We start from the raw sequence: 12,955 nt of genomic DNA, 5'->3' as shown, positions 1-12,955 counted from the left end.
GGGGGCCTGATCAGCTTGTGGACATTCTTCTGATTGGTTGGCGGTGAGGTAACAGGGTGGAATTTTGGGAGTTAAACGTCATCAACCTTCTGGTTCCAGCTGGTCTGGGGTCTATGTGCTTGTGGGCAGCATGCAGTAAACTTCTCCCACCTGGTGGGGGCTTCAGTATCTGCAAAACAAATCAAGGATGTGGCTCAGGATATTATCTATAGCTCTTGAGGAGACGCTAAAGGTCCTTGACTTTGCTTTATGGCTAAATTATTATTATTTTGTCTTGCTTGACTGTTTTTCCTTTGTTTCTGTATCTTCTCACTTCTCTGATTAAATTTGCTTCATAGAACTTGGGGAAGGCCTAGGAGGCTAAAGCTTTTCTATAAACGAGAGGCAGGAGATATGGTGGGGGAGGGGGGAATCTGTACCTGGGAAGGCCCTGTAGGGTCCTGCTCGGTTTCAGTACAGCTGCCACAAAACAAAACAAAACCGTCACTGAAAAGGTATGGACAACATGAATAAAAAGGAAGGTGAGATCCCTGCAGGCCAAAAGGAGAGTCTTCTGGATGTGGGACTGATAAAAGCAGGGAAAGTTAGGTGGAGAGGAAAGAGAAAGCCAAAGACCGTGCTCCATTTGTAATTCATAAAGTGATTTTTAAAAAAAGCCAGCTTAATTAAAATAGACAAATTTTTAGTAAGCATGGGGTATCAGAAAAAGCATACGATATCAACCCTGCCTTTTAGGAAATTACCATCTTCAAGGACAAAGCAAGACGGGCATGTATTCTGGAAAGATCCCCCCTCATTACCTTATTTTATTTCCTCCTTAGACCGCTTTATCACGTTTGAAACGATATAATTTGCTAACTTGCTTGCTGACTTGTTTTCCTTCCCTATAACGTAAGCCCCCTAAGGGCAGGGAGTTTTGTCTGTTTTGTTGCATCTCCAGAATCTACAGCGTCTTGCGCACTGCAAACAGCTGAATAAGAATTCGTTGAATGAAATGGAAAATCAGATTCTAGGGTAAAAATCATCTTAACTTTTTGGCCTTGAATCTCTCTGGGCGGGCCAAGATCTCCAACTGTCAAACACTAGGGGGCAGACCGAAATTAGGAGAGGAACAATTTTTTCCCCTTCGGGTAAAGGTTTTCAACCTTTGCTTACGTTAGCATCACCTGGGGCGCCTTTAGACATCCTGAAGACCAGGCTGCACCCTTAATTCAGACTCTCCATAGGGTGGGGCCCAGGCATCGGTATTTTGGAAAGCTGCCCAGAAGATTCCAACGTGCAGCTAAGGGCTGACCGGGAGCCAGGGCTTGGGGATGAAGGTCGCGCAGCCTTCAGCGAAGCGGGATAACGGAGACAAGCTCCAAGGATGCGGCTGCACCTAGCCTCTAGTCACACCCCAGAGGTGCCGCCTGATGCATTTAATCAACAATGGAGGAGAGAGACTAACTCTAGCTTCTCGCCAAAGAGTGGGCCTTCATGCGCAGCGCGGCCCCGCCCCCGGGCAACGAGGCCCCGCCCCCGCCCGCGGCCGCGCTGCAAGGGTGCGGTCCTGGGGAGCAAGGTCTAGTCCGGCGCCCGCGATCCCTTTCCCGCCTTCCATTGCCCCAACTTCCCTCCGCCGACCAGCGCGCGGGTCCCGGGTCTGTGGTCACGTGTGCGGCGGCGGGCAAGCGCCATGAGGCGGGCGGCGCTGCGGTAGGTAGCCGGGGGTCTGGCGGGGCGCGGGCCGGGGGGCGCCCATGCCCGCCCTCCGCGCTGCTAGCTGGCCCGGGCGGAAGGAGCGGGCCGCGGAGGGCGAAACTAGTACCGGGGCTTTTGGGCAGAAAATAGGGCCGGGTGGGGAAGGGCGGTCGCCTACCGCGACCCCGCCGGCCTAGGGTGGGGCCCCGCGCCCCCCACCTTCGCGTGTTCTGGCCCGGAGTTTGATGTTAAAAGCGAAGCGGCCCTTTAAGGGAGGAAGTTGGGCGTTCCCTGAAATTCCTATCTCTTTGCTCATCAGGGGGGTGGTTTGGAGTTAGCCCCTGTCGGAAAGCTAGTACTTAGGGTTGCACGTTCCTTTTCCGGCCCTCTGCCCTCCTTTGCAGAGCGTTTTAAAGGTTGAGTGCTTGACTGACTTGGACTCTGACTTAAGTGTGTTGTAATGTGGGTAGAGATTGCAGGGCGCCTTTTGGGCTTTCAGGACCTCAGGACTGTGTGACCAGGGCCCCTGGTGCTGATTGCACTTTACTTTTACCGAGCAGCAAGGCCTGTAAGGCTAGGTGGGGGAGTGGCTTTGATTGGGCCCCTTTGACAAGGAGGATGCCTTTTTGGGTAAGTCATCATCCCAGCTTGTCCAGTTAAGGCGCAGGGCTTTAGACTCCAGGGCATGTCTGGCTCTCCCCCAACCCCCTTCACCGGAGCACTCCAGCTGTTCCAAGTTCTTTCTGCCTGGTTGGGTCCCAGGGGGCTCACCCCTGTTGCAGCTTCTGAATTCATCCCGCTATAGGTATGCCAGCCCCCCTGGTGTGGCCCACAGTGGTTCCGAGTGACAGTGATCCCCAGCAGTTCTCTTGGGGGCCCTGGATCTCTCTCATTGTCCCTGTGGACCTTGCTCTCAGTTGAAAAAGGTTCTCTGCGTCTCTCTGTCTCTCTCATTCTCTTATTTACTTTGTTATACTGTTTGAAGATGGGTTGAAGGTCATTACAAGAAGAGCCACAGTTGGATTTAGCTTGCATTGGACATGATGTGACAGGCCTTCTACAAGCTCCAGGGTTTTGTTCATGTGTCTTCTCTGAGGAAACCTTCCTTGGAAGTCTTCTGTCTTTGCCCTGAACTCCTTATAAACCTGTGGCTCATTTCCTTTGAGTCCTGTTGAACCTTAAGCAGGTATTCCATTAGTGTCTAGTGAGAGAAAGAGTACATAAATGAATACAGACTGTCTGACATGATTAGGTTATTTGACTGGTGGGCAATCTTTGTACTTCTTTTTTCCCCCAACTCACAAAAGAGTCATCTGAATTTGTTTAGTCTCTAAATTGAGGCATTTCCCCAGAGTGGAGGGCATATGAGTGGCATTGCCTGTTTTGGTACTGAAAACTCTTCCCGGACACCCACCCTAAGCTTGGAACCCAGAACAGCTAAGACACTTACGATCACACCTTCATGCGACTTTTGTGACTCACTTGGCTAGCCATGGAGAGGTTGGGCTCCTTGGTCTCCTTTTATTGGAAAGGTTGAATCATGGAGTCCTAGGGCCTGACTGTAGAGGCCTCTTGACAGTTTCTTCTAAAGGCCTAGAGGATTTGCTGTAGGTGAAACTCCTGAGGGCTTATCAGGGAATAAACCATTAACCCTGAGGTACTGAGGTGTTAAGCAGTGATTGAACCATTCTCCTGCTCCCTCCACCTCAGTGTTGCATATATAAAGGGAAGTAGCCTGAGACTGTGAAAAGAGCAGTTTCCTTACATGTATGGTGTGTATGAGGTGGGGAGGGATTAGAAGAACTGGGCTCTATCCAGTGTGCCAGTTGACAGGCAGGGGAAAAGTCATCTAATTCCTTTGGGCCTCAGTTTTTTCAGAAGGTTGGTCTGAATCACAATTTTTTAAATCTAGGGGCCCATGGGGGTGTCAAAAGGGAGTGGTCTGTGAACCATCTGAAATAGTATATACCATTTTCTGTATCAATAAAAATGTATTCCTCCCCAACAACTACTGGGCATGAGGGTCCACAGGTTTCATCTGATTATCAGTAGGGATTATATCAAATTGTAGTGAAAAGTTACAATAAGCCAAATGTTCACAAGAGAATAGAAATTTATTATACCAGTATATGATTAATATAATCAACGATTTTATTGTTTTTAAATATATATATATATATATATATTTTTTTTTTTTTTTTAGTTGTGGCTCACGGGCCCAGTTGCTCTGCGGCATGTGGGATCCTCCCAGAGCAGGGCTCGAACCCGTGTCCCCTGCATTGGCAGGCAGACTCTCAACCACTGCGCCACCAGGGAAGCCCAAATATATATATTTTTAATAAATTTATATATTTATTTATTTATTTTTGGCACATTGGGTCTTCGTTGCTGTGCGTGGGTTTTCTCTAGTTGCGGCGAGCAGGGGCTACTCTTCGTTGCAGTGCGTGGGCTTCTCATTGCAGTGGCTTCTCTTGTTGCGGAGCACCGGCTCTAGGCGCGCGGGCTTCAGTAGTTGTGGCTCACGGGCTCCTGTAGTTGTGGCTCACGGGCTCAGTAGTTGTGGCTTATGGGCTTTAGTAGTTGAGGCATGCGGGCTCTAGAGCACAGGCTCAGTAGTTGTGGTGCACAGGCTTAGCTGCTCCGTGGCATATGGGATCTTCCCGGGCCAGGGCTCGAACCTGTGTCCCCTGCATTGGCAGGCGGATTCCCAGCCACTGTGCCACCAGGGAAGCCCTAATCAATGATTTTAAAAAAAGCACTCACATTAGGCCTTTGCTGTGTTACAGGGATATGTTTTCAAATTTATTATGGCAGTATGCAACCAACAGGGCTGCAGGACCACAGTTTTCCAAATAATTTGGCCCAAGTGTTTCTCTGTATTCATCAACTCCCTCTTTACTATCTCTGTTTGAGTCTCCATTCAGAGATGGTCCATTATAGTGCCTGGCTTATTTCCAAATTTCTGGTCATTTTTGACTTTTAGGGGAGACTTTGGAGAAGCATGCCTTTCTGGAATAGAGTTTTTTTTTTTTAAGTATTTTTTTTTGGCTGCGTTGGGTCTTCGTTGCTGCACACAGGCTTTCTTTAGTTGCTGTGAGAGGGGGCTACTCTTCGTTGTGGTGGGATCTTCCCGGACCAGGGCTCAAACCCGCGTCCCCTGCATTGGCAGGCGGATTCTTAACCACTGTGCCACCAGGGGAGTCCCCATGGTCAGGCTCTTAACCTCTGTATACTACACTGCTTTTCACTCAGGCAGGATGGGATGATTTTCATCACTTTTCAGAAAATGCTGCTTCTTAAGGAACAAAACAGAAATGCTTGTATATATGTGTATTTACCCAAATATGTGAGATCAGTTTTACAGCTCCTGTTAGTTTGTGATGAGTATTCACAATATTTAGCCATTCAGAGTCAGATCTCATTTCTTATATTGAGATCATCTACTGCAACTATTATTATTGCTAATTAATGTATCGAGGGCATTATTTTTCTGCTCTTTCAGCTAATAGTAGCAATGGAAGATTTTAGCTTTTTCCAGTGTGCTTTTTAAAACCTGATATATTCAGTTGCAGAACGATAGTTTCTGAGATGGCAGAAGGAAGGACCACATGCTCTTGTTTCCTTCAGTGAGGGATTTGAACCTACAGAAAATACATAAAATGAAATAGTGAAAAAGAAAAAAGTTTAACTCATGTTCTGAGAAAATGCAAATTAGAAGGTCAAGAACAAGAAGACTGAAATATTAATTCACATATAAAAGTACATAAATGGAAAATTTATTGTGAAAAAATAAACCACAACTATGTAAGATAGAGGCTTGTTAGTTGTGTGACTGGAGAATAAACACAAAACCAAAACCCCAAATGCTTTAGGAAGTATTCCAGTCTTAGTGAACCAGCAGGGATTGTATCAGGGCCAGTGTGATGAGTGGCTGGCTAAGGAGTTGAATTAGCCAGTGAGCATGTGCTGCTATTTTTGTGTTCTTTGCAGTTAGAGTAGTTGACTTGGTGAAAGGACCAGGATTTGTTCTAGTAGGACAAGTATCAAAACTACTTGTAGATTTTACCAAATATTTTTACTCAGAGACTCTTCCTGAATGCTGTAATTCAGAAGAGAAATCTATAATAAATTTGGGCTCTAAAGAAAATTTAAAGTATGCTTTTTAAAAATAGGTTAGTCATCATTGGACCTGGCATTAGGTAGTAAGAATTTACTAGTCACTTGAGCTAGAATGAGTAAGAGTATCTGGGGTTCTCTACCTTTTCAATGCCTTGCCTTCTTCCACTGTGCTCTCAACAGATCAGTTTGTCAGTCCCTGATACTATACGTGTGTTATCCCTGATAGGATAGTGTGTGGTTAGGAGTCAACAGTTAAGCAATAGTGAGCCAAAATCAAGTTAAACAACTTATTTTGGGAGAACAGTTTCGACGCATTGGGGTAAATAGCTTTGACTTTATTCCATTGGGGAGTAGGAAATTTCTGCCTAGGTCCAATAAATACTCTCTTTGGGTAACCCTGGAAAGGGTTAATTCTGTTTTCAAAGTTGATTGACTTATAATTGGGTTTAGCTTATTTATTGAGGAAGTATGGTATGACAACGAAATAAATGTTCATAATTAGTTTACTCAGCTGTTTACCAAATTGATTCTGGGTTTCTGAAGCTAATAAGAATAAATCCATTAAACCTGGTTGATATCTTTTATTTATTTTGTAGATCATTACCTAATTGGTCTCTGCTCTCAAGAAATGTTTACTCTTATTGGAGAGATGATTTACGGAGTAGCCTCATGTGCAAATATACATATGCTTGAGAAACATGTACAGACCCTATAAGACAGTATTTACTAAGGATGTGGGATGGCTGAGTGCTCTGGAGGAGGCACAGGTCTTTGGGGTTGCCAGGGAAGAAGTCATGGAACCTTCTCGAAGCGTGTTTCATCTTGTTTTGTAGGCTTTGTACCCTGAGCAAAGGGCTGCTTGCTCCCAGCAGAGGACTGACTCAAGGATCTCAGAATCCCGAGAAACAGAGAGTCTTCCACATTCATGAAGGCAAGCATGGGTGTTTACCTTTTAGGCCTATGTGGGGGGAAAACCCTGTTTTATTTACGAAGCATGTAGATAGACAGTTTAGGGCAAATGAGGCATACTAAAGGTAGATCTTTCATAAACTTCTCACTTAGAAAATGACCAGGATAGCTTTGGGTTGAAATCACATACAGTACTTGAGCTTTGGTTCCTGGGAGCCTTGGGGACTGAGCTCTTTTAGTTAAATGATTTCTGCTTCCTTTGTGTAGGTACTGAAGTGGAAGGCATGGAAAAAAGAGATCTAATGCATAAGCAAGAGACAGGCCCTTCAGTTGTACCAACTAAACGCTCCTAGTCCGTAGTTTTGTTAGAGGGACCCTGTTAATTGAAGTTAATTTCAGTAACTAATCCATATGCAAACTATGGATGTCTTTGTCAATGTAGGAATATTCATTATAATGAAAACTGGGACTTGTTTAAAGGATCCAAATAAATATATATGTATATATATAATTTAAAATTCTGCTTTGTTTCTTGGCCCTCAACACCTGCCTTTCTTCTTACACTGATTATAAACTAGTAATAATCATTTTATGTCACTGAGCATCAGTAGTCTGTGTACTACTTGGGATACTTTCTGTCCATTCTTTTATTCAAGGAGCTCAGGAGGAAAAAAAATCAGAAATAAGACTAATTTACTAATGGATATTTTTGGTGCAGTACTACTCTATGATTTCATTGTAATTAGAGTTTGCACCTAATTTATGGTATATAACAATTGTGGGTTTTTTTTTTTTTCCTTTGGCCGTGGCTTGCAGGATCTTAGCTCCTTGACCAGGGATTGAACCCTGGCCCTGGCAGTGAAAGTGCCAAGTCCTAACCACTGGACCACCAGGGAATTCCCTATAACAATTGATAGAAAAATCAACCACTTTTTCATGAAAATTAAGATGTATGTTCATCTAACCATATTTGGTTTTGATCAAATATTTAGTTGTTGAAGGACCAAGGATTGCTATAGTTAATTTTCTGTAACCTGAATATGTATTTTAAAATGCTAGAAAAAAACACATGAACTCAAAACATTATTTAAAATCCTATAGATTTATTTTTTAGTATTGACTTACTACTGCTTATCTAATTTATTTCCCCTTTATCCATATAGCATGTTCACCAATACATGTGAATCATGGTGTGTGTGGTAATTAGTATCAATTTTTTTTTATAAGTGCTTAAATTTTTTTTCGCACTAATTCATTCTTGCACTTTTGGGCAATGGGCATTAACTAAACTTAAACTGCTTTTTTTTGCCTTGCCTTTTTTGCTTCATTTTTCTTGCCTCAACTTTTCTAACATTTAGGGTAGTATAAATATATGAGAAATCAATTAGAGTGAGATTCAAATTTTGATATTAGTCTTAGTCCCACTGCCTATAAGAAGATAGGCAGGGATTCTGTTCATAATATCTTCATCATAAAGGGACTCCTGCCAGCACTGATACAGCCCCAGCAGATGAATAATTGGAGTTATCCTTTTTTGCTTATTTATATAAATCCCAGTGATTGACACAAGGATATTCTTTTCTGCACTAAGGAGACAATAGTTGTTTCAAGTTTTCGGGAAGCAAAGGCCTGATCCCTTCCCTGAGCTGTTTGTTTTGTGGCATTAAATGGAAATTCATGGATCTTTGAAGCTTTTGAGTGCATGAATCGCTTTTCGTAGTTCTTGAGCTCGTTGCCATAATCCATTTCTCACTTTCTTTGTTTCATGGAATGACCTCTTTATTTTTGTTTCAGTTCGAGATAAGTTGCGGGAGATAGTAGGAGCATCCACAAACTGGAGGTACGTGCTCTGTGTTTATTCGTTCTTCTATCCCTAAGCGGTGTGCTAGGCTGTGTTTAGGCTCAGTTGATGGTCCCAGTGTAGGAATGGGGGGAACCCTTTGTTCAGAAATGGGTTGAGAGTTTTTTTTACTTGGGGGAGAAGATCAACATTCCAACATACTCATCAGTTGATGCTTTGTTGTCGTAAAATCATGTAATTTACACGTACTCTGCATTTTTCAAAGTGTATTCAGGAGTATTACCTCACTGATTCTCAGTGAAACTTGTGACGTGCTTATGACATATGTTCCTATTCCTTTTTTGCACATGATGAGATTGAAACTCAGACATTGAGTGATTGAGTACCAGGTTTGGGACTTGAACCCAAGTTTCCTGGTTTTTCTATTTCATGCACCCTGACTCCTTTACTGCTTCTTGTTAGATCACAATTAACCAGGCCTCCCATACAATCTTTCTCTTTTCTCTTAGTATTTCCCTGCTGTAAAATAGGATAATATCCCTCTTGGTGCATAGAATTTTGAGGCTAAAATGAGATAAAAAGAAAAAGCACAATAACAGTAATCTATTTGGTATAAAAATTATCTAATGACTTCTTTTTTTTTTTTAACAAATTAGACTTTTTTTTTTAAAGATCAAATTTATAGAGAGAATGTTTTGCTTATCTCTTTTAAATTTTATTTATTTATTTATTTATTTATGGCTGTGTTGGGTCTTCGTTTCTGTGCGAGGGCTTTCTCCAGTTGTGGCAAGTGGGGACCACTCTTCATCGCAGTGCACGGGCCTCTCACTATCGCGGCCTCTCTTGTTGCGGAGCACAGGCTCCAGACGCGCAGGCTCAGTAATTGTGGCTCACGGGCCCAGCCGCTCCGCGGCATGTGGGATCCTCCGGGACCAGGGCTCGAACCCGTGTCTCCGGCATTGGCAGGCGGATTCTTAACCACTGCGCCACCAGGGAAGCCCCCTAATGACTTCTTTTTATCTCTTTATATGAAAAATTTCAATTTTCTGAAAAGTAGAAGAAATGAATACCTTTGTTCCCACTATCTGAATTGGATACTTATGAACATTTTTCCAGATTTGCCAATATACATATACTGGCTAAACTATAAAGGTATCATGACACTTCAGCTCCAGTTATATTCCAATACATCTCTAATAAATAAGTATATTTTCCTATGTAACAAAATCAGCAGTCGTGCATCTCCAACAAATAAGATATTCTCTTACATAATGAAATTGGCAGTAATTCCCTAATAGCATATTATTTACCCATATTCAGAATTCCTCAATTGTTCCCCGCATATCTTTTATAGCTTTTTAAAAAAAATCAAGATCTGGTAAACAATTGCATATTGCATTTCGTGGTTATGACTCTTTAGTCTCCCCTAATCTAGGATAATAGTTATCCCTCCCTCCTTTTCTTTTTTTTTTTTTTTAGGTTGCGCATTTCTTTTTCTTTTTTTTTTTTTTTTTTTTTTAAATTTTATTTTTATTTATTTATGGTTGTGTTGGGTCTTCGTTTCTGTGCGAGGGCTCTCTCCAGTTGTGGCAAGCGGGGGCCACTCTTCATCGCGGTGCGCGGGCCTCTCACTATCGCGGCCTCTCCCGTTGCGGAGCACAGGCTCCAGACGTGCAGGCTCAGTAATTGCGGCTCACGGGCCCAGTTGCTCCGCGGCATGTGGGATCTTCCCAGACTAGGGCTCGAACCCGTGTCCCCTGCATTGGCAGGCAGATTCTCAACCGCTGCGCCACCAGGGAAGCCCCTCTCCTTTTCTTTTTCCTCATGAGCTTGATTTTAAAGAGGCCAAGCCATGTGTCTTGTTGAATGTTCCACATTCTGGATTTACCTGGTGCCATTTAACTTGTTCGTCAGTTCCCTCCCTATATTTTTGTAGGCTACACTTTTCTGGCAATAATACTTCATAAGTAAAGCTTAGAAAGACAGCTTAATTAGTGATATTGTCAACATTTTAGTTCCCTATCCCCTTGTCTCTCTCTTTTCTTCCACCTTAATCGTCTCTTCTTTTTCTTCCCTTTCTGTCTCCTTTTCATGTTCTCTTCCTCTTTACCTTTTGCTCTGCCTTCCAAACTTCTTTTGGATATACTCCATTTTTCCTCCTCTGTCTCTCTTTCCTGAAATTGAAGGCAGAGAGAGAGAGAGCTGGGGCACAGAGAATACGAGACTTGTCAAGGTGAGAAACGGGAATATGGAGTTCAGTGGCTATGTTGTTCTTTAGCGTAGATATATATATCCGTACATATATTTACACTCTATTATGTCCATTTCTGTATTTTTAATTTCATTTCAAAGATTCTATTCTTTGAATACACTTTTTGATGAGGGTGAATATATAGTTCATTTGGATATATCTATATCACTTATAAGTGTATTTTTCTTATCTACTAGCCTGAGAAATTTTTGATTTCACCAAGTGGCAGGTAGGAAGGGAGGGAAGGAAAAGGAGATGAGGTAGGTCCAGACCTGCTCTTTCCTCTTTTGATGGTGTCTGACTGACCTGTATGTCACTGGAGTTGGGGGATAGCACTGTCCTATGTTTTATGAAGCTTGTGTCCTTTCTTCTCAGAGACCACGTGAAAGCAATGGAGGAAAGAAAATTACTTCATAGTTTTTTGGCTACGTCACAGAAAGGACTGCCACCTAGGAGAATGAAAGACAGTTACATTGAAGTTCTCTTACCTTTGGGCAGTCAGCCTGAATTACGAGAGAAATATTTGACTGTTCAAAACACTGTAAGGTAACACGGCACTATTTCTGTTTGTGTCATTTGTTTTTATTTTATTTCCTTTCTTTATTACAACTTTGAGATATAATTCACACATCATACTGTTCACTTATTTAAAGTGTGTGATTCTCTGGTTTTTCGTATATTTAGAGAGTTGTGCTACCATCACCATAATCAATTTTAGTAGATATTTATCACCCCATAGTGTTATTTTTTTTTAAAGGGTGATCATTATGATTTCATTTCATCACAGTTTTCTTTATTTCACAGGTTTGGCAGGATTCTTGAGGATCTTGACAGCTTAGGAGGTACTGATATTTTAGTATTTTTAAACTGGTACTTACAGTAATACATTGAATCCTCTGGCTGGAAAGGGTCTTTTTATTCTTTAACTTGCACAGATGGAGATATTCTAAACGAGCAGAAAAAGAAGGGCATCTACTACTTCTGAATTGTCATAATTATTTAAGTAAATTTACCGAAAAGTTGCAGAGTACAAAGAGTTGTTCTCCCCTGAATCATGTGAGAGTATGTTGCTGACACGATGCACATCACCCCCAAATATTTTCACGTGTATTTCCTACAAACAAGGACATTCTCCTTCATAACCACAATATAACCCTCAAAATCAATAACTTAACACTGATATTTAGACAGTCTAATCCTCAGACCCCATTCAACTTTGGCCAGAGGTCCTTTATAGCAGAAGGATCCAGTTCTGGATCCAGTTCTGAATCACATGTTGCATTTAGTTGTTGTGTCAGGGATAGTTCCTCAGTCTTTCCCTGACTTTAATGACCTTGATACTTTTGAAGGTTATGGGCCAGTTCTTTTGTGGAATTTCTCTCAATTCGGGTATGTTTGATGCTTCCCCAAAGTTAGATTTGGGACATGCATCTTTGGCAGGAGTGTCCACAGAAGGGATGCTGTGTTTTTATTGCATCTTAGCAGGTAGTGCATAATTCTAATTTGTCCCATTACTGTGATGTTAACTTTGATTCCTTGATGAAGGTGGTGTCTTCCAGGCTTCTTTGCTGTAAAGTTACTCTTTTCCCCTTTGTAATTAATAAGTACCTTGTAGGGAGGTACTTTGAGACCTTGTAAATATCCCATTCTTCATTAGACTTTTATCAATTACTTTAAAATCAGTATGGACTCAGGGATTCCTATTTTACTGAATAGATTATAATATATTTCTATCATCTGTTTTGATGCTCAACTTGTCCCAGGACTGCCCTTCATTCTTCTTGCTGGCTTCTGTGGATTTTTTTTGGCTGTGTCCCCATCATTCTTTGAGCACTTCCTCACTTTCTGGCGGAACATTTCTAGGCTCATTTGTACTTTCCCTGCCCTAGTCCTGGAATCAGCCAAATCTCTGAGGAGCCCTGATTCTTTTTAATGAGAATGATATTTAGAAACCAAGATCTGGGTGCTGGGAGTTGTCATTGTTGCTGGGGTATCACTATTCCTCTGTGCTTTCAGTGGATGAGCTGGGGAATATATGCACGTACATGTACATTTACATCTATACATGCCTGCCTGTATGTGTATTCCTTCCTTCCTTCCTCTCTCCCTCCCTCCTTTCCTTCCTCCCTCCCTGTCTCTCCCTCCTTATCTGTCTACCTACCTACCTGTCTGTCTGTCTGTCTATCTATAGGAAC

General features: G+C 42.3%; 1 protein-coding gene across 2 annotated transcripts in view; it reads left to right on the top strand.

Moving 5' to 3' along the window:
• The first annotated feature begins 1,515 nt into the window (after positions 1–1,515).
• ACOT9 (acyl-CoA thioesterase 9) overlaps positions 1,516–12,955 on the top strand; it is a 28,066-nt gene continuing 16,626 nt past the window's right edge. Inside the window, exons 1-6 of one of the 2 annotated variants that reach the window (XM_036840719.1) lie at positions 1,516–1,695; positions 6,633–6,730; positions 7,872–7,898; positions 8,503–8,548; positions 11,136–11,306; positions 11,565–11,602. In XM_036840719.1, the coding sequence (XP_036696614.1) occupies positions 1,676–1,695; positions 6,633–6,730; positions 7,872–7,898; positions 8,503–8,548; positions 11,136–11,306; positions 11,565–11,602 (400 nt within the window). In that variant the 5' untranslated portion in view covers positions 1,516–1,675. The remainder of the gene's footprint in view (positions 1,696–6,632; positions 6,731–7,871; positions 7,899–8,502; positions 8,549–11,135; positions 11,307–11,564; positions 11,603–12,955) is intronic. The other variant, XM_036840720.1, reaches the window with a different exon arrangement.

The sequence above is a fragment of the Balaenoptera musculus genome, chromosome X, assembly GCF_009873245.2.
Source record: "Balaenoptera musculus isolate JJ_BM4_2016_0621 chromosome X, mBalMus1.pri.v3, whole genome shotgun sequence".
NCBI classification, from domain to species: domain Eukaryota; kingdom Metazoa; phylum Chordata; class Mammalia; order Artiodactyla; family Balaenopteridae; genus Balaenoptera; species Balaenoptera musculus.
This window is presented reverse-complemented; position numbering and strand designations above follow the sequence as displayed.